The 24,399-nt window shown below is 45.4% G+C and overlaps 1 protein-coding gene across 4 annotated transcripts in view; it reads right to left on the bottom strand.

Annotated features, from left to right (window-relative positions):
• Positions 1-24,399, bottom strand: part of Sox102F (transcription factor Sox102F) — a 256,815-nt gene that overhangs the window by 63,407 nt on the left and 169,009 nt on the right. The window contains exon 1 of one of the 4 annotated variants that reach the window (XM_076531619.1): positions 6,740-8,111. The exons of the other annotated variants lie outside the window; for them this stretch is intronic. Within the exon in view, the coding sequence (XP_076387734.1) occupies positions 6,740-6,756 (17 nt within the window). The 5' untranslated portion in view covers positions 6,757-8,111. Of the gene's footprint in view, positions 1-6,739; positions 8,112-24,399 lie in introns of those variants that run through there. 4 annotated transcript variants of the gene reach the window in all.

Raw genomic sequence — 24,399 nt, 5'->3', positions numbered from 1 at the left:
GGAATCGGGGATGTAGAGATTGAGGGATCTAGAGATCTAGAGACACAGCGGTTGGCGCATAGATAGAATAATATGGCAATCTGGGGGTGTAGAATTCTCAGAATATAGAGATCGAGGGTTTTAAGAGATCTGGAAATTGTGATACAGGGATCTAGAGATCTAGGTACATTAGAGTCGATGTACACAGAGATCAGATAACGTACAAATTGGGGGATGTAGAGATCTCAAGGCATAGAGATCCACATACATATGAATCTACGTATTCAGTGATCTAGTGCCCCACTAATATATCTAAATACAATACCTACATCTGTAATAACTGGTGTAGCAGAAGTCAGCAACGTATACAACATAGCTAAATTTGAAGCACCACAAAATTAGTCCGCCAAATTGTAGCCCTGACAAATTTGACTCTGTCGGTGAATGGGAAACGGTTACATACGAATTTGTCTTTTCGATAAATGATCTGAACGTCAGCATACAGCTGTAGGTAGCTTGATCAGAGGCACAAAGACTGTCACTGATACTACGGTATCACAATCCTACACCGACATTCTCGTTCAATTCCTTTGTCACGATAGGATATTGTAGCGGTTGTTCAGTTGTAACGGCACAACGAGCACGACGATTATAGTGTAATCGGCCTCTCTTACCTCATTACATTCTGAGAAAAGATCGTGCGATTTCTCGATGACAACCTGCTCCCATGCCGCAATTGTCCCTGCCCATAAACTATCAAAAGCATTATTCTATTGTTGTGTGAACCTGACAATGCGCTGCGTCAATGTGCTCGTGACTTATTTTTAAGACTTGTCGTTTTATTTTTAGACTACATTAAGTTTTCCTTACTTACTCTATTCAGTTCGAAAGTAAATGTAGCACACGCGAAAATGTTTAATAATGAAAATTTTATCGAGCGTGATATTTTTCAACGAAGTAAAGCTGTCACTTTGAGCCAGCGAGTTAATTTGAAATTCCGCAACAAAGTTCGAAAATTAGCCAGAAGATCCAGATCGTTTGCAGCGATTGCGTATCCGTAAAGGGGTCAATAATTATTTGCCCTCACGACATATCGGCACCGACGACGGCAACAGAAACGGAAACCGTGATTGCAGGTTGAAAATCCCTTTCCTTTCCGTGTGGCGTTTTTTTCCTGGCAAAAAGTAGCGATTGCGTATCCATCGATCTCGCGGAAGCATCGTAATTGGCGCAACGGCGACAAACCTTTTCCCAGCCATCGAAAAGTTCGACGTTATTTTCGTGGCTAATTAGCCGCGTCGAGACTTTTAACTACGATATTCGATAGAACTGTCGCGGTTTTAATCGTCTCTGCCGGGTGGAAAAATGCGGAGGAAGAGGCACGATCTAACAGATTTATCGTTAGTTCACTCGTTCTTCGCTACTGACGTAACCCGATCGAGATGACTTTGAATCTGTAACTCGAATTATTTGAAAAAGTCGTTCGAAGTACGAGTCAATTGTTCGGCTAACAAAGGAATTAGCAATTCAATATGGTGCTTTATTAAAGCGGTGAACCATAATTAACACGTTGAGAGAAATGTCCGAAGTTGCTCCATTTTGTTTTACTATGAACGTGTAATGAAGATTACGGCGTAGAGGTTATGATCCTAGAAGGAGCATCTCATGGATCAGCAAGCTCCTAATAAATTTCGAAACGAAAAAGTATGCAAATTTGATGAGTGGCAAACCGAATCGAGGCTGTACGAATCGTTAAGTGTTAAAACGCGAGATATTCGAACACCCAATTCCAGTAAAAAAATGAACGATAAAACGTGCTCCAGGCCGTAGAATATCGTTGAAAAGAACGCACGAGCCAATGTTACGCAACATTCGTGTAACAATATGAATAAACATTAACGATACAGAGTATCTCTATTAGATACACGAGGCCGGATAAAAAGCATTCTTTCAGCGGCAAAAAAACAAGTTTCACCAGCGTACATACAAATGGATGCGTGCTGATAAACGTGCTCGAATAATCGTTGTACCAGAATTCTACGAGATTTTGACTCTTTCGCTTTGGATTCGCGCGTGACGAGCAAAAGATAAACGCGCACGTAGATTTACTTGCGCTTGGAATCGCTCGAAAAGGAAGCGCAAAGGGCGCGTTTGAGGGTCACCGATGCTCGATGCACTTTGTCCGACACGATATCCTACTTCGCGAAATTGATTTATCGATTCGGGAAATTGATGCGTCGAGAAAAAGGGCCGTTCGAAATTCATCGCTGTTTTCCTAGATACATCGAACGCGACGTGTCAATTTCCCCATCACCGTAATATAATGCTAATTGCGCCCGCAGAAAAAATGTTGGACTATGCTTCTGCGATACTTTATGATCGCTTCGCGATCATGCTTTATAACCTTCGCGTTTATTACACATCTGTAATTTATATTTTACAAATCATTTCATTAATAACGAACGACACTTTGTAGCAGCGCCACGTTTCTATACGCCATTATAATTAATTGATGTATCAATCGATGATTAAAGTTCTTTTTTTGTGTTGTGCTTTTGCAAGTCAAATATATACCGTCGTGTCATACGAGCTGCAAAAAAGATATTATATCATTGCTAAAAAATGATTTTACACTTTGAATTACTTTGTATCGTTTACGACGCGTTAAATGTTACGGTTTTTATATATATATGAATATACACAACATAACATTTGAACTTCCGCGTATCTAAGTGCAGTTCGCAACGCGTGCTGATAGAACTGGAAGAATTAGAAAATTTAACTTCTACAAATTTAGCGCTTGAAACGATTGTAAACCCCTATAGAATTTATTATGGCAGGAAATTTCGAGCAGGAGTAAATTAGCACTGTCTATTAAGTACGTAGATACGTGACGATTCCCTCGAACCGTTCTCGTTTATTTCAAAACGTAGTCATATCTGAGGCATAACGCTCAATAATGCCATTATAATTATTATGTAACCGGCTGGCGATTAGATTGCGTCCATCAAATAGCATTATCATGGCGTTTATGCGCGATACTTTTGACGCGAAATAAAAATAACGCGTATCGCCGCGGTTTAGAATAATCATCCGGGTAATTTGATTTGGAGTTTGTCGAAAGACGTTACAATGTTGCACGATTACATCGCTTTTAGTCGCAGCTTACAGGTATCTCTGATTATTATTAGTCGGAGCACAGCCTGATAATCCATTCAGCGTCGATTATGCGAATCGATCATACAGATGTAAAAGAGATCGATAAATATGCTAATACATGCACGCTTCGATAACAAAGTCTGTCTTTGTGTATTCATTCGACTTTTTTCCCCCTTTTTTCTCAGCCTCTTTTTACCACCGATCGTTATATAAAGAAATGTGACTGCCTTTTTTCGATTGAACCGACGAATGGACAGGTGACAAAGTCGAAGAGCGATACGCGTGCTGCACCGGAGAATCTCTGTTGATGAGGATGATAAAAAACGAACAATGAACTCCTGACATTTTTCTCGTACGTTACGCTCTTGAATTTAATCTTATCCGTAAGCGAGTGACGAGTAATTTATTGTGCAAACTTTATTTGTAGAAAGACTCTGATTGAACGTATGGTGAAGATTTGCAGATAGACCCACATAATAATTATTGTTTTAACCTAGGAAGTGACGATACGAAGTTTAATTAAAAAGTGAAAGATTGAGTAATGTGTATAAGATCGCTGCAGCATTTAACGTGTTAATCTTTCAGCAACCCTCGCACTCGAATAGTCCACACGAAAGGCGCTCAATTTGTTCAGTATCATCTGGACAATGTTTCAACAGCGGGATTCTCTCAAACAACGGAAGAACGCAAAGAGTTAATGACACCCAGAGAACGGTGCCGTAATTTCTTCGACTTTCACCGATGTCACTGACAATCTCGTAATAGTCTTCTTCAATCTTCTACAAAAGTGGACACGCGTCAATTGTTACACGACTGATCTAACAGCGCAAACAGCTAATGCCTCGAGACATAATTAAGGAGATGAAAATGTAAATGACGGAATAATAGACTCGCATCATTGAGCTCTATAACATAGCACGTGTACGTGAGAGTTTGATGGTATAGTAATGACAACTACAGAGATATAATCGAGTGTCGGTGATAATTAAGTTGTTACGCGAGAATGCGTGCGAGAAAGCGACTATAAAAGGGAAATAGAACGACTGTTGAGTTATTGTTGTATTTATTAGATAATGTTTAATTTAACCTTTTCAAGGATAACGTTTAGTTTGTTTTTAAATTCATCGACGAAAGATCACATATGTGGATATTGCATATTATATGAGCTGTTTCATTTATAAGGAATCGTGGAAGTAAAACTGCGTTTTCGTTAATTTGTATGGATGATATGTGTAGGATCGTTTAAATCTTTCAATCGAGTGTGTTATAAATAATGAATTTGTCACGTGCTATCTTTATTGATTTATATGAGGATACATAGTAATAACTGTATGTTAGCGTACAGTATCGAGTATAGTAGATTTTTCTAAGGAAAATGGCGGCGTACTGGAAGGGCTCACTACACCTTGACTTTCGGTTGGTGAGTTTGGACTTCTAGAATTTCGGATTGATATTTTCTCTAGGAGAATTATACACGTTTCATCCCTTAAAATCGAAGGCAACCGATTCTCCTATCCACAATGAAAGTCCGTAACTAATCCAGTGTCCGTTTCTCATTTAAGTCAATTTTGCTCTTGCTACGAAACTTGCAACTCATTGCGTTAGGCTCTATTTTCGGGATTCGTTATTGTTCCAACGTGTACACGCGTCGCAACTTTCTTACTCTACCGACTGTTGGACGACATACGTATACTGTGGCAATTTCTATTCTAATATCGTTGCAAGCTCGTAGGTTAGTTTCGTAGGCTGGATAGAAGAGAGAAGGAGATGGAGAGAGAGAGGGAGAGATGGAAAGAGAGAGAGTGGCAGAGCCCGAGACTCGGGAATTCGCGACTCGTTTGTCTTCCTGGCACACCGAGAGCATTGTGTTCGCCTGGGACAATGTGACGTGGAACAATCGTGCCGCGTTTTATTCTGGGCAAAATTAGCTTAACTAACCCCGCAAGTGTTACCGTGTCCTCCTCTCGCATTCTCCCGGTCTACGCGACTGGAGAATCGTTCGCTGCTCGTTACTGCCACTTCTCGTGAAATTTTACAGATATTTATAGACGCGAACCGAGTTAATTTGTATCTGTTCGCGGCCGCGAGAAAGCCCGATTGCCCTGGCTCGTCGGAGCACCGTGAGCCGTATGATTGATGCCGCGATACAATAAAAACACGATTACGCTGATTTTAATTACCGTCCCGTTGAAAGATTTATCCCGGTCGCGACTCTTTAGTACGATACCATCGCCAACCCCTCTCGCGAGCTACCTCTGTTTATGCAAACCGGAAACTTTACCCTTTGATGTCGAAATGGAGCTGATTTTACGCCGAGCGTTTCGGGAACGGCCACTTGAAATCTTGAAAAGCGTTGTCTACCTGCGGCTTTCGCTCGAGATACGGACATTTCGAATCTACCTTCTTGGTGAATCATTACGGACATCTGGTGAAATCCCACCAAAACTTTTCCTTTCAATTTTTCACGTGTCAACGAATTGCCTTCGAACTGTCAATATTAAATTGTTCCCTCATATTTTTTAAAAGAAATTCGACGGCAAATCTTACTCTTATGACTACATTTGTATTATACAACCTAACAACTTTTATATAATTTATAAGATGCTTATCTTGTATCACACATTTTTTGTGCTTCTATAATTCCTGCAACTGTTTGTGACTTCTACAACTGTTATTTTATCTTCTACTTTTGCAACTTGACAGTTTTGACATTTTCATATTTCCAAAATTCGAAAGCCACGAAATTTATAGATTTCTAAATATCCGAATTTCTAGGCCTACATTTATATCTAAAGATCTAAAGAAATCTCTAAAATTCAACGAGTACGAGGTTTCTTCTCTTTCAGATTCAGTTTTCATTCCCCTAGAGAAGCCAGATCTCGACTACGTATCCCCCTTTCGGTTCAAGTGTCATACTTTTAAACAAATAGCGTTGCAACCCTCTGCGACAGATCGAAAGAAACATAGCTTCCTGCGGATGCAGGATAATCCAGTTCAATCACGTTTCAGACTTTCTCAGGATTCGTGTCCCAGGCCGGTCGAGAGAGGTTCGAGACAGAAGATCGGTAGACCGTCAAGTGGTCGCAGGCAAGAAAGGAAGACGAATTCATCCGGGATTTGGAAGAGGGTCGCAGAGGACATAGGAGAAGCCGGGACAGGAAAGAGCGGAGTAAACGGAAAGCGATGGAAGAGGGAAGAGACGAAGGGGCCAGGCAACAGGGAGGGTCACTGGGTCAGATGCATCGCTCGCTCCCTCTCTTTCTCTGCCACCCTCTTTCGTCGCGGCTCTTTCCCTCGCTCGCTAATTCCCTTTCTCCGTTCATCTTCCGATCCGTCACTCTCTCTGCCGATCTCCTTCTCTTTCGCGTCCTCTCCCGGAACACATGGCCCTGCTACACGGCTGTCTGGCGGTTGCGGAACACACGCATACGCGTGCACGTCTGGACGTCTCGTCGGTGACGTTATCGCGTGGATTAGGCCGCGTGCTCTTTGGCTACGATCTATCTATCGGTTCGCATGGAGGTTTCGCGAATCGAGGGGAATCGGCGGAATACGACACGGGCACACCAACGGTGGTCACGTGTTCGCGCGTCCCACTCACCTGCCAAGCGTGCTCATATCATCCTGCTCGCGCGCTGGTAGCCTCGACTACCCTTCGACGCTTCTCCTGCCACTTGTCACGCAATTACGATATTACACCCCCGCACAGAACCGGCACTTGAACGAAAGCAACGATCCCGAGGCTGTCAGGACTCGTCGCGGACACGGTCACTCGTGCAGGCAGGTTCGATCCACTGGAAAGCCGGCTGCTCGCGAAACTCGAACAACTTCGAAAGGATCGCAACACCGCCTCGTTCCCCGGATCTACGTCATGGTTCCCATCGTCTCACTCGCGGAAGGTACACCCTCTCGGCTGGTCGACGGTCAGCGCGCGCGAAGCACAGGTAGAAAGGACGACGCGGCTCGTAGGACGGGTATCGCGACGCCGACGCTCGGTATCGCGGTACGACACTATCGCGGGTCTGGAACGCGCGTTCTCGCGCCACTCTGGAACGCGTCGAGCCTCGGAGCGACAGCGGTAGGCCGCGAGGGCGAGGAATCGGGCTGAGCGAGAGCGAGAGAGGAAACGAGTGTCAGCGGTGGAAGGAGCCCCCCCTCGAGCAGCGGGCATACAATGGGAATAATCACCGCGTCTCGGAGCGTCGGCTGACTGACTGAAGCCCCCGAGGACCGAACGGGATGAGATTCGGAGGCGCTGCCTAGCGGCCGGCGCGGCGCGGCGCGGCGCTCCTCGTCGCTCCGCGCCACTCCGCGCCACGCCGCTTCGGCGCCCGCGCTGCGCCACTCTCGCTCCCCGCTACTATTCTCTCGGTCTCCCGCGCTCCTTCCTTCTCCCTTTTGCTTTTGTTACCCGCCTAGCCGCCTCTCGCTCCGACCACCTCGTTCTCTGCCCCTTCTCGCTTCGTCTCCCTCTCTGCCGCCCGCTAGCTGTTTCTCGTTCCAACTTCCCTTTCCACCGTCTCTCTCTTTCTCCGTTGGTCATTTGAACCGCGTCTCCGTCGCTCGACGGCGCCCGTTCTGCCCGTTCCGTGCGGCTGCGGCGGCGGCGGTGGCGGCGGGTTCTACCGGCTGCCACGCCCCTTTTCGCTCGTACGTACCGCCCTCTTCCTTCGACACCCACGCCGAGGCGCAAGCTATCTGCCCGACGCCACCACCACCGTTGCCCTCGTCCTCGTACTCGTCCTCGTCCTCGTCTACGCCTTCGTCTCGAGCTGCTCTGCTCCCGTCGCCGCCACCGTTGTCGTCTCGTTTTTCGCCAGGATCGCTCTTGTTCGTCCGCCGATATCCCTTTTCCACCCTCTCCGCGACCTTCTCTCTGTTCTCCGTGCCGCGATACCGAGATCACCCCCCACTCGGTGCGCCAACCCCTTCCGGGGACGAGGACACGAGTAGCGGTACCCGGAGTTGGGCGTAGTAGCGCCGTGGATGGGCAACGTGCGCGTTTCGAGTTCTTCGGCTCTCTTTCCATCTCTCTGTTCGCCCTTGCTCCCCACCAGTCAACGGAGAGCCCCGTCACGTGGCACGCGAGAACGGTGAACGTCGGCAACGTAACGCGTACCGTTTACCGGAGGTTGCATCGCCGACACCGATTTCCTGCCACCGGTTCTGCCTCTGCTTTCGCGTTCGACCCTGCTTCTCGACAGTTTTGATCGGCTTCTATTATGTGGAGGATTCGTTCGGTAGAACAGATCTTGGTAACGGTAGTCGAATATCGGATCGCTTTGGTCCGCAACAATGTTATCGTACTTCACTTATATTTTTATGTATAAAGATATACTGGGTCAAAATGATCCTGCATTCGACATGCAAGGGTTACCATGTCTTTTAAATTATTCAAAAGTCACCCGTAAAGGGTGTGACACATCGTTGAATGACTATGTGAATACTGCATGCAAATGACATATAATGTCTACAAGACATCTTAATAAAACGTGTACGTTCCGATCCCATAGAATATAATTTGTGTAAATAACAGCTGAGAAATCTGTCTCAAATATTGGGGCATAGAACCTAACCAAAATATAAAAGCACTTGAATCTTGAACAAACTGCGAATCAATGTATCAAAGATTATCATTTTCTTGATCGTTTCGGTATGAATGCTTAACATTTTTTTATGGAATTAACGTTGCGAATAGAAACTCGTGATCTCATCGACCGAATAAGTTGTAAATTAGACGTTAAATCTGTGATATTTAACAAAATTGGAGTTAAAAACGTATGGAATCAGGTGGGGCGACGTTAGCGGTGCGCATTGTCTATTGTTTCGGTCGGAGGCGGCGGTCGCGGTACAACCCCCGGCCGCCGGTGACGGCCCTACGACGGAGCCGTGGAGGTGGTGGAAGCCGACCAATCAGAGCCAAGGCACACCCGCGCAAATCACAATGCTTATTGTTGTCGCCGAGCTGTCCGCCCACATCCCTGAATCGCTTCTTCCACCTCCGCTGCCACTGGCTCCTGCGGTTCGCTCAGGTAGAAATCTCTGCAGGTGCGCGATTACGCCATTGCTCCCCGCTCTGTATTTACCTATTATCATACTCGTTCTCTCCTAGAGCATTACAGCCAACTGTCTTTTCTGTCGTTATCAAGAATTTAACGCTGACGGATGTCGTTGAAAGAGCTTGATTACGGAGGGTAATTGTGATTACCTCCGATTGAATTTCAGGAATTATAACTGTTAGGTAAATTGTTCGAAATCGGTCACAGTTAATGGCACTTTTGTTCATTCGTAATGTTTAACCCTTTCTACCCCCGTGCACTTTACAATGCACGTGACATTTGGTACGGGATATTTGCTTTGAATGTATATTCGTATTTCTTATCTCAATAGTGCATGTGTTTGGCCAATCTTTATTTATTTAAATTTATTTTTTTTGAGATTAAAGGAACATTGAAAGTGTTTATGCTATAATGCAAATCCAAGATAATTGAACTTAAACTGAATTTATTTAGCAATCTGACTTCATGTAATTATAATTAAACATTACGGTAAAATTATGGATACAATTTATGTTAAATTAAGTTTGAAGTTCAAACAAAAAGTAGTAACATTAGTTATCTTGACACGAAAAGAATGTTGTAAGGTGAAGAATGAAAAAAATGGGATGATAAGAATGCAAAGAGGAGCGCGAGGAGGTTTGCGCGCGATCGGCGGTGGGTCTTGTATGGCTCAGTTTGAGCGTCGCGTTCGATCCTCGTTGCATTTGCCTTCGCCGTGTCAGATAAAATATCCTGTCTCGTCTCCATCGCGCACGCACAGGTACATACGGTATATACGGTTTGTATGTACACCGGCACCCCCGGCCACCCTCGCTGTTCCTACCGCTGCGAGAGGAATGGACGAGAATGGCGTCGGCGCGCATCCCTTTCATGTCCTCCGCAAAACCCCATTCCCCCTCTTCTCTTGGCTGCTGCTCGTCCTCCGCACCAATGCACCCTTGACTTGCGCCCCTTACCATCCCCACCGACGCGCTAAACAGAACACGCACACACGCGCGCACACGCACGAACGCACACGCGAACACGCGCGCCTCGAGGTTCGTCCACTTCGCGGATGCTCCCTTTTTATTGACGCGACGGCCACAAAACGCGGCGATGCGCTTTTTCCTTGGACCACCGGGTGCACGCCTATCCCTAAAATGTGTTCCTCGAACGTTTTGCGAAGATTATTTCGATTCAGAACGATGAACTGCCTGTCGAGGGCTGTTAATTTACGAGATAACCCGGGCTAGCCAGATATTACAAAAACTGATGGTTTCGCTCGAAATATAGCGTGCTCGTAAATTTACTCGATCGGTATAAAGGACGCGGTTTGATTAGGACTTAGGTTTTAGTGCTTTTGGGGGATGAGAAGATCGATGTCGAACAGACGCCTAACGATGTAGACGTAGACATGTGCGCAGAATCGTGAGTATTTGGGATGTTAGAGATTTGGAAATTTGTGGATTTTGAATTTGATGTAAAAGTGTCTAGGAATTTGTAAACTTATGAAATTGTAAATTTCGGAATTTAGAGATTTGATTCATAAAAAACTCGAAAATTTGGTAATCTGAAAATTGCAAACCATAGTAAGATGTCCAGTAGTATCAAATAGAGAGGTAGAAAAGCATAAAACAGTTGTCACGGTAATTAAGGACTACAGTCTAACCGCTGATATTACAAGCCGAAGATTGCAGCACGGAAATAGCAGGGCCTGCATTTAGTAAGTGGAACAGGAAACGCGCGATTCTTCCAGCGACGTACCATCTCAAACAATTTTCCAAGAAACGCACATTTCCCTTAGAGACTATGTGCACATGTATCTACACCCACGAATGAAACGTCACCGTACAAACGCGATCAAATATTCCGCGAACATCAACCGCCCACAATTTCACAGCTGTAACATACAATCACCCGACACCCACGTATATTACAAACTCTAATCACGGCTGTTAATTAAGCCTGCAATTTAAGGCGTGTCTGTCGATCGGGAACTCGATTAGGATGTCCCGAAGGAGAAAAATACCGTACGATGTCAGACGGTACGCTTAAGCTTCTCTGGCATTCACGTACATTATTAGCATATTCGTTAAATCCGAAGAGCATCGTTCATTTATTTTATTATCAACGCTATTTATAGAAGATTGGTATAAATGTGTCATGGACTCAAGATGAGTTATGTAATACGATGATGCTTGCTTAAAATTATCTTAACCCTTTGTACTCGAAGATTTTATTTTATTGTTTAGATAACAGCTGAGCGTTAATCTTTTAATTACGTATTTCAAATATCTATTTATAACATTATCAATCTTTTATGATATCTTTTCTTCTGAAGAAAATTTGTAGAAAATTATATTATTTATAATTTTGTTATGAAAGTGTTACGTGACGGGTCATAAAAGTAGTAGAGAACATAACTATCATATCGTGCCTCGCTCTATGCGTCTGATTCTACTGCAGCAGAGTGAACGAGAAGTGTTAAAAACGTGGTCAGACCAAGTAGTATCGGTACGCCCGCTAGTCAGCCAAATATCTTATTCTCCTGAATGAACCGCGACGATGGAACCTCGACTGTAACATTTTTCAGCGCACGCTTTGATATTTCCCCCGACAAAATTTATATTCGCAACATTATCCGTTTCTCTTTGATTTCTCCCAGCGCGAAAACCGTCTCGTGTAATCTGCGGAGGCCAAGAAGAGCGTGCAAAATTGTCACGGACAAGGCAGCAAACGGAAACGCGTAGGGCTAAATTTCCCCGGGTACCGAATAAAAGTCGACTTCTGTTTCGTTTTGTGTTTAGACTGCGTTGACCTCGCGGGTTTCCGACGTCCGCCCGCGGGAGACGATTCGTTTCGAGATGGCCCATCGTCGCGCGTTCCGCGGCACACGACGTATTAACCCGTTCCACCGGCCACGGGATACCGTTCTATTCCGATCGCGGGTACGTGTGCGGGAGAAAACACTGGCGTAACCGCGGATGAACATTTTCAAAATTCAAAATAACTCGGTATATGAGGGTGAGGTAGGAGATATAGGGTGCTAGAAATTTTCAAGCTTTCCCAAATGCTCAAATTTCTATAATTTCAAATTTCTAAATCTTCAAACCTTTAAACCTCTAAATATAAAAATTTTCACATTCCTAAATGTCCAAATCTACGGACTTCTAAATCGTGGAATTTTCAAATCCCCAAGTTTGCAAATTCCTAATTATATAAAGCTTGATATTTTCAAATTCCCAAGTCAAATTCTTAAAGTCGCAACGTTGAAATTTGTAAAGCAAGAAAAGCGTGTGGTTACGCCACTGGCAGCAGACAAGAACAATGAGTGTTGTGCGCGTCCTGCTGCATCCTCTTGGCGGCTACTTTATAGTGGGTGTACGAGGGAGAGAAGCTCGCAGAGGGGAGTAGATTTATGCAGAACGACGACGACGACGTCGGCGTCGGCGGCGGTGGCGTCGGGACGTTTTGCTCCGGACGTCGACGACGAGCACGACGACCACGAAGAGGAGGCAGCGACAGCGGCCGCAGAAGAAGAAGAGGACCAAGAAGAAGAAGACGAGCAGGTCGTGGCCGCTTGTGAATGAACATTGGCTCGCGAGCATTTCCGGCGCTCTCTTTCGCTCATCCTCTCGCTTCTCCGTCTCTGTTCGATCCTCTTCGCGGCTACCTCTCGCGTCCTCTTCTCTTTCGCCGGATTCTCTAGCCACGAGTTCTCCGTGTCTCTTCTCATGAATGAGAGTCGCCGGCTCGCGAAAGAGAGGGACAGGCTCAGAGAGGAGAGGACCGTTAGCCTTAAGCCAAACGGTTGCAACGAGGTCCGCGACGAATTTAGAACAGGAACCGAGAGAGCAACGGGTTAGAGGAGGACGCGAACACGGTGTTCGTCCCCTCTCGTAGCTTCTTCTTCTCCTTCCTTTTTTTTTACTCCTCTTGTACCTTATTCTTCTTCCTTGCCGCTTTGTTGCTCCCATTATTAATATATCGCAGTCCCCACGCGTGACCGGCCCCGTTCGGCTCTTCCTTTTTCACCTTCGCTCCTCGTCTTCTTCTTCTGCTGCTGCTGTTCGTATTTCTCGTTGTTCAGCTGTGTCACCCCCGCGACGCTCATCCGGTGATGTGCATCCCGTTGATTATAAATAGTATCCTTTGTCGGACGCTTTTCTTTGGCCCTCTATCGTTTCATCGTAGTTGTCTCCACCCTTCCTGAGCCGCGTGTCACTTGAAAGACTTTTTTACCGAGGATGACTCGCTTACCGTGCGAACGCGAAATCTTTCTTTCGTGGCCCTGTTTCGCTCCGAAATTACTCGGCCTTTTCGTTAGGAAGATGCGACGCGTTTTTCGAGATAACGAAATATAATCGCTATCAAGATTAGGGGTTCTAATTTTTCTATAAGATGATCCGAAGTTGTGAGCGCTTTAGAAAATGTCTATACGTTATGTCAAGAAGCGCGATACTTTGAAGGCATATTTCATCTCTAACTACAACCGTCAGAGATCACGATAATAATTTCATTAACCGCACAGCTCGTTTGCAACGGAACGAGGGTTAAAGACTCGACGCAATCGGTACGATACATCGATTTATGTAGATTTATCGCACCACATCGTGTCCCTCGGAGGCGAGAAGAAGAAGGTGACAGGTATCCAAGATAAAAAAGCACGATAGCCAGGAAGCAGAGAGGGAAAGTAATAGTCCATAAGCAAAGAGAGAAGGGGAAGCAGTCGCGTGGCGGCGCGGGTGTGAGCGTTGCACGCGAGTCCTCGAGGAACTTGCTCGCTCTTTCTGCCTCGCGGATCTTCCTTATGATCAACGACCGTTCGCACCGGTCACCGTTAAACGCGCCCGTATAAATAGAAACGTGGCTCTCCGTGCTCGCTGGCACGCGCTCGCGCTCGGATACGCGTGACAGGTGTCCGCGGACCGAGCAACGATCGAAATCGAGGCGTATCGCATCCATAATAGGTCAGAGCTTGGTACACGCGCTCGCGTGCACATCGATCGCCATTTACGCGCTGATTTTCGCGTCAAAAGAAACTTGGTGATTTCGGAATTTGGTTATTTGTGAACTTGGGAAAATTGGAGATTTGGAATTTTGGGAATTTGAGGACTTAGAAAAATTGGAGATTTGAAAATTGGGTGAATTGGGATCTTGCTTGTTTGGTATAGTGAAAGATTTAAAACTTGTCGGTATAGGAAATTGTGCATTTGGAAATTCAGGAATTTAAGAAAAGGGAGATTCGTAAATATGACACCATGGTAATTGACAAAGTCTTTGTCATTTTGAGACTTAGATATAATTTTTGATATAACAATATGAAGTACCTCCAAGCCGTTTCGTAGTACTTTTAGCTACACTTGTATCCCGTCACCTTGTAAAACATACAACGGCACCTTACCGTGACTCCGTAAAAACGGCACCTTACCCTGCCGATTGTCCAGCGAAAAATTAACGAACGTTGAAGACTGGCCTGTTACAGGTCGATGATCGATCATCGCGTCGCAACACAATTTAATTGGAGTCAACGTAGTCGGTGATTGACAAGCGTTTCGCAATCTACCTGTTGGCCAGGTGCTCCGGACTCGAAGGAATCTGGAGCAGAGCGGATTAATTGGAGTAAAACGACGTTGGTGCCGTGTTTCTCGGTACGGTTTACGAGTAACGTTTGCGTATTTGCGTAGAAATTACATAGAAGGGTGTTTACAGCCTAAAATTTCCTCTTTCTTTTCCTGGACCAGCCGATCGAAATAATTGTCACTCATGTTTGTTCCTAGGTTGTCAATCGATTAGGTTATTTCACGCATAATCGCACTTAATACGCTTTAACAGGCGGTATTGGAGGGTTCTCGTTATTCGTGATCGACAAACCGCATTATTTTCGCGCGTGACAGGCGTTAATTTTGCCCAGCTGCCAGGGTAAATTTAATTAAGATAGGGAGCAGCACAGGTGTTAGCAATTGGGCCCATTTCATATTCCTCAATTAGCTGTCAGAGTTAAGATCGGTTGTGATAATACGGAGCTGCTTTCGAGAAATGATAATTTTAGTGGACCGAGTAAAAAATAGCTACGTTTAAACAGAAGCTATATTATACGAAACTGTTTGAACACGTAATAGTTACTTATCGCTGCATCGAGCACGGAATATCTGTCGAATAACTCGTTCGATCATGACACCTGAAAAGCGGTTTAAAGTGTTAGGCTTGGAATTCATGTATAACTTACGGTGAAGTACGATTTTCTTTCGGTGAAGTAATAAAATAAACTAACGATACTCTTTATGGGTACATATTTTGAGTAAGGACAAAATTATTCGTTCACGAGGAAACAAAACGGTGTAACTGAAATAATTTAATCGTCTCCCTACAGTAGTTTCTGTAGAACCCTCGGAGCATTTTCAGCATCGTCAACGATCGGTTGAACGCAACTCGGGTAAATCCATCAGATATTTCTTAATTGTACATGCACTCGATCGGGCCGCGCAAGCCAATGAGTTTGCGCGGCAGATTCAAAATTACGATAGCAGGCATCGAGCGTGCGAATATGGCCGGGAATGTCGAAGGAATCCGCGTCGGTTATCTCGATCGTTCCCGGCCCTCTTGTAACCTTGTACCTCTTTGGCGTGGCGCTCGAGCATCCAGCAGATAATGGAACGGGCTCGCGAACGCGGTGCGTCGAGAGACAAGCGTAAAAGGAAGGCTCGCGGGAGGAAGCGAGAGGATCGGTTCGTTGGCACGGTAAAAACGGTGTATCCGTTACCGACACGCGTGCGCGTATGCACGCGCAATTAAAGCGGCGTGGCCGCACAGTGCGGATCACTGTTCTCCGCGCGACTGCGTTCATGAATGAAGCCCGCTCTCTCGCTTGGGCTGGAAAGAATGGCGAGGATATTTCATAAAGGCGAAGCGAGAAAACGGTGCGACGCGACGAGACGAGACGCGACGCGAGTAACGGCTGGCGAGAAGGTTGCCTCGCGAGCGTGAGCGCACCGGCTATTATTATCGTCTCCGCTCTCTTCGCCTTTCTTTGCCGCGCCGTTACGCCTAGCGGACGCTGAAAAACAATAAGCAGTTTGTACTCGAACGACCGGCCGAGGTCTTGCCGCTTGCTCTTACGCTGATGGATCGTCCATCCACGATGTCGGATGCTTCGGACGCGAACCACGGCTGCAGCGATCAGGACTCCGTTCCACTGAATCACGGCCTTTGTGCCGCTACGGCTCGTTTTACTCGTGGTTGCTGTCGTTTCAGCTACCGTTTGATGCCCGCCAACGAAACTCTCTGGGATGCCACTTCTTTTCATGTAGCTGATACGGCCCGAAGATAGTCCGCCAAAATTTTTCGGGCTTGATCGCTGTGCCCTTTCACGGTTTTGGATTTCGTCCACGGTTTTCAGCCGAACGATTTACCATAATGACTGTTCGTTCGAATTCGGGGATTTGCGTGTGCCGCAACTTGAAAATTTCCATATTTGTGGGCTCGGGGAGTTTTGGGTTTAGAAAGGAGACTTACAGATTTGAAAGTTGGGAGATAAAACTTGGAGATGCTCTCGAAGATGGGAACTTGAAGATTTCTGGACTTGCGAACTTAAGGGTTTGTGAACTGCGGCGTTAAAAATTTGCAGGAACTTGAAGATCGTGAGTTTCGAAACTTATAAACTTTGAGGATAACTTCAGAATTAGGGATACGGTAACTTAGGCACCTGCGCGTATAAAATTTGCAAAAGAGTCTCCAGGCTACGAATACAACCTTTACCAACGTTTCAAATAACAACTGACAAATCACCGCTTACGCTCGTATACTATTTATATTACAACCACTCCATAATTAAAAATGCCTATAATTTGAAACTCCGTTCGAACGGTAAAGGACGGGCAAAAATACCAGTTGCATGCCAATTACGAACTATACACACGTTTCAAAGACTTAATTACCAAACGCGGTTCCTATTGTTTGAGCGTGAATCGCGCGTCGAACATAACGTTCATAATCCTTCATCGAAAGAAAAGGTTAGCGTACAACATTTTCATTGTTGAACGCAGACACACGATCACGTAATCGGTGTATCATCGCTTTAACCGTTCGCTGTTAACCGAGGATTAATAACATCGTTCGCAATTATTCCTCCAGGGGCATTGTTCTCGAGATCTTTGATCGTTGCAGCGAACACATTTGTGTGCATCGCTGCGCGGTGATTAGTATGCCAAGCTCGACAGCTTCAAAAGACTACGGATCGTACAACAACGCGTGTGTACGCAAGATCACGAGCTGTTCCGATCTCGAGACTAGACGAGTTAATCGGCCACGGAAGCACAATAAACTCGAAGATAATAAACGAAGCGCCGTCCGTTGGTTTACCATAATAATGCCTTCCATCATGCCAGATCCCTGCAGCACCGAAAGCCACCCGAAACGAATAGAACGTTATAAATAGGCAGAATCCTCTCTCATTCTCTCGTCTCGTGCCTCTGTTTCGCTCGCCTCTCTTCTCGTCTCCGTTTCTCCTCCGCTTCCTCTGTTATCTCGTTCTTCGTCCCGCGTCATAGACGCAGCTCCGATCATCATCTTCGCAGGCTCGACGACCGCGCATGCCGCCCGCAAACCCGCGGTTATTTCAGAGAGCGAATTTCCGCACCCGTGCCTGGAAGATATTATTATGCGGCCGTGCTTCCAGCATTCTTTTTCAATATTTTCGATTCGACGTTGGATATAACGATTTATCACGTGGTCACAAAGCGTTGCCGTATAATTCGCGGTACTACGCGTTTAGCCGTAAACCATTCAATATGCGAGAGAATATTTCCTATTCGATCAAGATCTTGACTTGCTACTGAAATTTCAAATTATCGGCCTTAACGTGTAGTTAAGTAAACGGTACCGACAACTTAGCGAATCTAATATTTTAATAATTGTGCGCTTTGAACGCGTAAGTATACACCGGTGATTAAAAATTATTTGGCCATCCGTGTACGATTCCGAGCTGCAACTGACCCCGTATAGAAAAGCGATTCTGAAAAGCACGACGAATCGGTTGGCTAATAATTGATTACCGTGTGTCGTTTAATCCTAGTCGAGGTCTATTTGAAAGGCTGTCCGTTGGATCGGCTGTCGTGGCTCGTCGAGGACGGAAAGTAGGGTGTTCACGGGAAGAAAGAACACGTCGAGAGGCGGTGGACGTGTCGCGGTGACGGCGACGGGAGGGGGTTGTTTCGGTACAGCAAAGGCACCCCCTCGTGCTACTTGCTTCCGAGGACCAAGGGGATGGTTAAAGGTTAGAGCGGTGACAGGAGCGAGCGTTCGCAATGATTAATGGCTTAGCGCATTAACAGGCTATTGACAAACACGTTTCTCGTTCGCGGAGCCAGTAGAGCCCTCTTCGGGGTCTGGTTCGCGCGTTGCCGAGCTGTTTCGTCGTGTCAGTCGACGAAGGCGGTCGGTCGCGGTTGTGCTGAGCGATGAAAGGGAAGAAAGGGACGAGAGATCGAAAAGAACGTCGGATAGGGTGGGCTCTTTCTTAACCGCGCCGCCTCGACGAAAGAAAGAAGAGAAGAAACAACCTTCTCGCCCTCCTGTAACGACCTCGACAAAAACGCGACCTCCCGAAGGTGCTCTGCTTACGTGTCTCCTCTTCTTCCCTCACCCCTTTCCCTCGCGCGACACCCTCCGACGCTTTATCGCTGCCTTCTTCGAACAACCGAGAGGAATCTTTTGAGCCCCGAGGCTCTTCGAGGCTATTGGTTTCTAAATAGAGGACCCGCTCGACTGGGGTGCGAGTGTTTCTGCTCTTTCAACGTTCTGATTGAATTCCAAAATTATTTCTTTGTACACGCTGTTCCGCAGAAAAGGATTATGGATTTTTACGGAGATAGTACTCGTTGCTGATGCTTTCAGTACATTTCGGGACGATGAAGAATTCTGAAGTGAAAATAATTTCGACGTTCAATAAAAGTTTTTATTTGACATAACAATTTATTTCAATTTAAAGGGGTAATTTGTTCTGTATTCATAAATATCAGCATCTTACTTAAAATTTGAATACCGAGTGTAGTGGATTTTGCATATCTTATAGAATTATTCGAACGGATTTAAAGCAGAAGTAGAAACCAGCTTGCTGGAATATCGAAACGAGTTCATTCACCGAGACGAATGCAAACTGGAGAAAGATTTTTATCATGTTAATGCGATACGGAAGCGGTGAAAACCAGCCGACGAGATTGTCCCTCGATCAATCACGATCCGTGTCAATCACGCGGGATCTCTAGGGAACCTCTGCAGCTTGTAACCGTTGTCCACGATCAGGCCGTGATACGGTCAACGGCTAGGCAGATTAATAATACGCGGTTGAATTAATATCGCGAACCAGTACCGAACGACGTGAACGCGTGTAAAAGTGTGCTAGAAGGATGGAGAACCGGCGTGAGAAATCGTGGTTAGACCCGCGACGATGTAAATCGCTGGAATCCAACGGCGGACAAGACAGCGACCGGCCTCGATTAACACTCGAACGATTAATAGCAGGTGCACGAGCTTGACATTTGCTTGCATCGGGTAACAACCGTAAACACGACACTTTTCAATTACCATCTAACGCGTGGCGATATAACCTGAGGCGTGGATCGAATCCTCGACGGTAGAACACTTTGACGTTTAACGCGTTGAGGATACAATCTTTGGCGATCGAAAAGCTCGGTATGGTACACGTAACTTTAGAACGAGTTTGACACGACCCAAATACAACGAATAGCTAATAAAGGCGTGCAGCGCAGAGAATGTATGGCAATTTAACGCGAACCGTTCAACGAAGGATTTAGTCGATCAGAAAAGGACATCGACCGTAGCATTGATATTGCGGCAATATAAGTAGTGCCGTAATATTCAAGAACATAGCGAAGCTTAATCACCGCTACTGACCTTTCGAATGGTTTCCATCAATGGAGAACCTGGAGGTCGAGGTTGCACAATGAAGCGGCGCTGGCGCTATCGCTCTATCACGATACAAATGTCCGCCAGGAAATGTACGAGAGAACCTTTGTGATCGGTTATTTGTTAGGGAAATATAACTCAGTTTAAAACACGCGAGAAAAAGAAGCGAGATACAAATGTTTCAGATTAAATAATCTGAGTTATTGATGGATCTCGGAGATAGGGATTAATTACCGTCCCAATATCTCAACGATTTTATTAAACCGACAATCAATCTCTTAAAATGTTTATCGCCACCGGCACACAATTTACCGTGCGCGAGTAAGCGAGGAGAACGAAAGCATACTCAGTGGCAAGGTATTTGTAACGCTTTCGTATTTTTCTGTTAGTTGTTTGCTCGGTTAATTCCTTCCCTCGATTGCTCGACTTTTCCTCGTGTTTGTTAATCGCGGCCAATCAATTTTTATGTAGACGGCTGGTATGTAACGAACCAACGAGCAAGGAACGTTGATTCTGATCTATTAGGTGTTGGGGAAAGTTGGTCGTATTCTTTTTCGGAAATGCAGTTGTGCTCGTTCAAAATAATTTCTAACGACTTGCGTAACTCCTATTAATTAAGTTCGAAGATTTTCTGTAAATTTAGACACTTGGAAAGACCTCTTTTTGTACCGGCAGTATTTTCCGCTCGTACACAGCTCCGTCCATGGCGATAGAGCGAGACTGTTACTCGAACGAATCGTTCTCAAACTTTCCTGCCCGATTCTCTTCCGATCAGTCAATTTAATCTTTAGGTTATCCTTCTCGTTACGCGTAACCCGGCACGCGCCCCGCCGTGTCGAACAATGAAATTCCATTGATCTTGATTAAGAGGCTCTCGAACCGCGGAGGAAGAGCAACGGTGTAACAGGAACCAAGACCAGAAGATAATTATCCCCGTGAATGTGACTCGATCAGCATAGACCGAGGGTGTATCGGTAGGACGAGCAGACCGATTCGAGAGGGGGTGGTTGTATCGTCGGGGGTGGATTAACGCTCGCACACACGAGCACAGTAATCACGTCGAAGCTCGCGTCTCGCCGCGCAAAGGACTCGAATGTGCCTTTCATATAACGCGTACGAATACCTGCGTGGTGTAGGTAGTTATTCGGGCATGGCTGTCCATATTGAAATTCGACGGGCCAGCGATACAGAGATCATCGTCTTTTTTTGTTGCGATCCACTTTGCCATTTGATCGGATTACCGGCTGCGAGTTGCACGGGCCCATAGAGTCGCTTCTCCGATATAATACGCCGCGATATCGTACGCTCCCCTCTCTTTTCGCCTCTCTGTTTATCTCCGTCGCTCGCTACGGCGCGTACTCGGCCGACGTTTCGAAGCTGCTCGCAAGCGCACCGCCGCCCCGTTAACGTGTCCGTGTACGGCTAAACCAGAACGCGAGAGTATGAGCCGTATTGCGTACGAGCCAGAAGCGAGAGCACGGAAGAGGAACGTCGACGGAAGGGCAAATTCGAGAACCGGCTCTTTTTATACTCCCGTCTCTCCGCTTTTCTCTTCCTCCGCGAGCCTCTCCCTCGCATCGCTGCCTCTTATGTACCCTTTCGAGCCTCTTTTTCCCTCGCCGTGAATCGAACCACGTGCACGCCGCACCGAGCCACGCCGGCATGCCACGGATTTCATTCCGCGGTGACGTTATTACCATTCGATTGATTCCCCTGGCTCGACTGTGTCGCGGCTCTTTCCATTTCTACCAACGCGACTGACTTTATTATTTTCTAGCTTATTTCCTCTGGAATACCTTGCGAACTTCTGTCAAATAAACGAGACAAAACGGCTCCGAAAAAAATTCCTAGGAATGCTTAGAATTTATTAGAAACACCTGAACTACCTTCGCTATTCGAAGAAAAAGCGCAGCTAATACTTAACAAGCAAAGAAGCGTAATCACAGCGTAGTCGTTATCGTGTATTATGAGTTGAACGGAAATTGTTGCAGGAACGGTTACAGGGCGGCTAGTGTTCGACATTGAAAGCGTAACACAGCGTTCGCGATAAAATTGGATCGACGGCAGCGTTCAAGCAAAAGGAGCGTTTCTCTAGCATGAAATTTCCAAGAAAGGCGGAAGGCACTCGAGAAGAAGAAGAAGAAGAAGAAGAAGAGGCATAGAGGCAGGCTCTTTTCATACGTGGCCTCCTAGATCGGTAGCTCGCGTACAATTGGTCTTGCAGTCTCTGGTAGATGTTCCTTGTCAGAATGATAGGGGAGGGCAGAGGGTGGCAGGGATGGAACGGCGATGATGGTGGAGATGGCGAGGCGGAGGTAGGAAAAAGGGAGCTGGAAGAGGATGTGGCTCAACTCGTTCGACCCATTCATGGCCCGATGAAAAGGCCGCGTCGAACAGACATCGTGAAAAGAGAAGAGAATTATTATGATTATTATTATTAACGTTTCTATAGGAATGATTTCCCCCTTTATATCTGTCTTCGACTTTTCGTAGATAAAGGTCGAGGATGCTCCCGTTTGGACGGCGAACGTGAATCTCTCTCTTCCTCTTTATATTTCTCTTTCTGGCTTCGCCAAGTCGATCGACAGGTTCAATGTTACAACGTTGCTAGTGTTCTTTCACCCTTTCAAACGCGAAATTACCAGCTCCTCGACTACGTTTAATTGCGTCTCTTCGCGACGGAATCTCCTAAATATTCCACCGTCGCCATTGCTACCTGATCTTTCTGCTAATTCTCGATATCTGCGCGGCTTTTGTCGAACTTGTCCTGCACGTTGCACGGAATCAGTTTATTTTATTTCCGTCCATTAATTCTGTTCGATGAGACAAATTCATAATCCAACTGCAATCTGAATCGGTATATTATTAATGTCGGAAAGTTTGAATCAAAAAGTGATCGTACTTGAGTTATAATTACAGTACGCAGTATCGCGTAGTCAGTTAAAATATTAATTGTTCGTTTCGTCGAAACGTAGATCGAACTTATTCATTATTTTGTATCAACATATAAATGACTGATCATTTTCCGATGAAATAGCTTCGTTCAATTTTGCACTTCGGTTTATAACGGGAAAGCTGTTTATCGATAGCATAATCGCGGCCCCGACGATATTAATGCACGGCATGCGAACGTACCTTATCTTTATTTTGCAAGAAACTATTCATTAGCATCTTTCAGAAACTGGTTCGTCGATGAAGAATGCAGATGATACTCTGTCGTTCTCTGAGAATTCTGAATCGTTTTATTTCAGCAAATAATTAACGGTAAATCGTCGAGGTGATCGTCTCGGAGTGACAACGTGTATCGAGAAATCGATTCGGTGGATCGTTTCCGAAGAATTATTCGCGATAGGCGTAGACCGAACATTCTTCCTTCTCTCGTTTTCCTCGACAGGAGAATTTATCGAAGTTCGTTGTCCATTTAATGAGGTATCAACGTCCTCGCTGATACCATTCTGATTGCAGCAAAACGACAGAAACTTCGGAGCGTCCAGCTTCGATCTGTATCAACTAATAATATCGATTGCGACAACGGTATACGATAATTAACATATTTGCCTACACAGTTATAGAGTCTAAGGTAAATAATGGTATTTCGGTACTGAAAGTTCAGCACACGTTTACGAAAAAAGTAATTATTTGCATTATGAGGAGATAGAGATCTAGAAATGTAAATATGTAGAAGTAAAGGAGGATACGTTTCGCTTTTATGGTACAGACGCGAACGAAGACGCGAATTATTATATTGACGGATGAACGCATGAATGTACGCTAAATTTCGTGCGTTACTACTACCTTTTGCAAACGAATGACTGTATTGCATAGTTTGCACATATTTTTAGCAACTAGTGAGTCACGGATCTGTCCCACGTGTCATGCACATGGTTATTAAGAAAGCTCAAATTGCTTTATACTTAGCCTCATTCAAAAATGATATAATAGCAATGGTATGCGACTGTCGGTTGTTTTAACGCGATGACTGGCGCAGTGGAAGCAGCCAGTACGGCTCGCAATCAATCGGGATTGTTAACAATTCTATGATATAATTCTTTGATTTAATCGAGCAATTTGTTACCTCGTACCGCTGGTAAATCAAGTTATTCTCGTGTTAATAGTTGCAAGTGTTTCTTTATCGACAGCGATATTTTGCGCTAAATTAAAATATGAGGTTAATAGGCAAAATTCCAGTGCACGTATAATTGTTCGAGTTAAGTATTATCTGATCGCTATTTCGTTCCTGGCACAAAGCAGTACCAATTTTTCAAACGATCGCTTTGTGTTCACCTTCGCACGGATT

Source organism: Megachile rotundata, chromosome 5, assembly GCF_050947335.1.
Source record: "Megachile rotundata isolate GNS110a chromosome 5, iyMegRotu1, whole genome shotgun sequence".
NCBI classification, from domain to species: Eukaryota; Metazoa; Arthropoda; class Insecta; order Hymenoptera; family Megachilidae; genus Megachile; species Megachile rotundata.
Note: the sequence above shows the minus strand (reverse complement) of the source record. Positions and strands in the feature narration are given on the sequence as shown.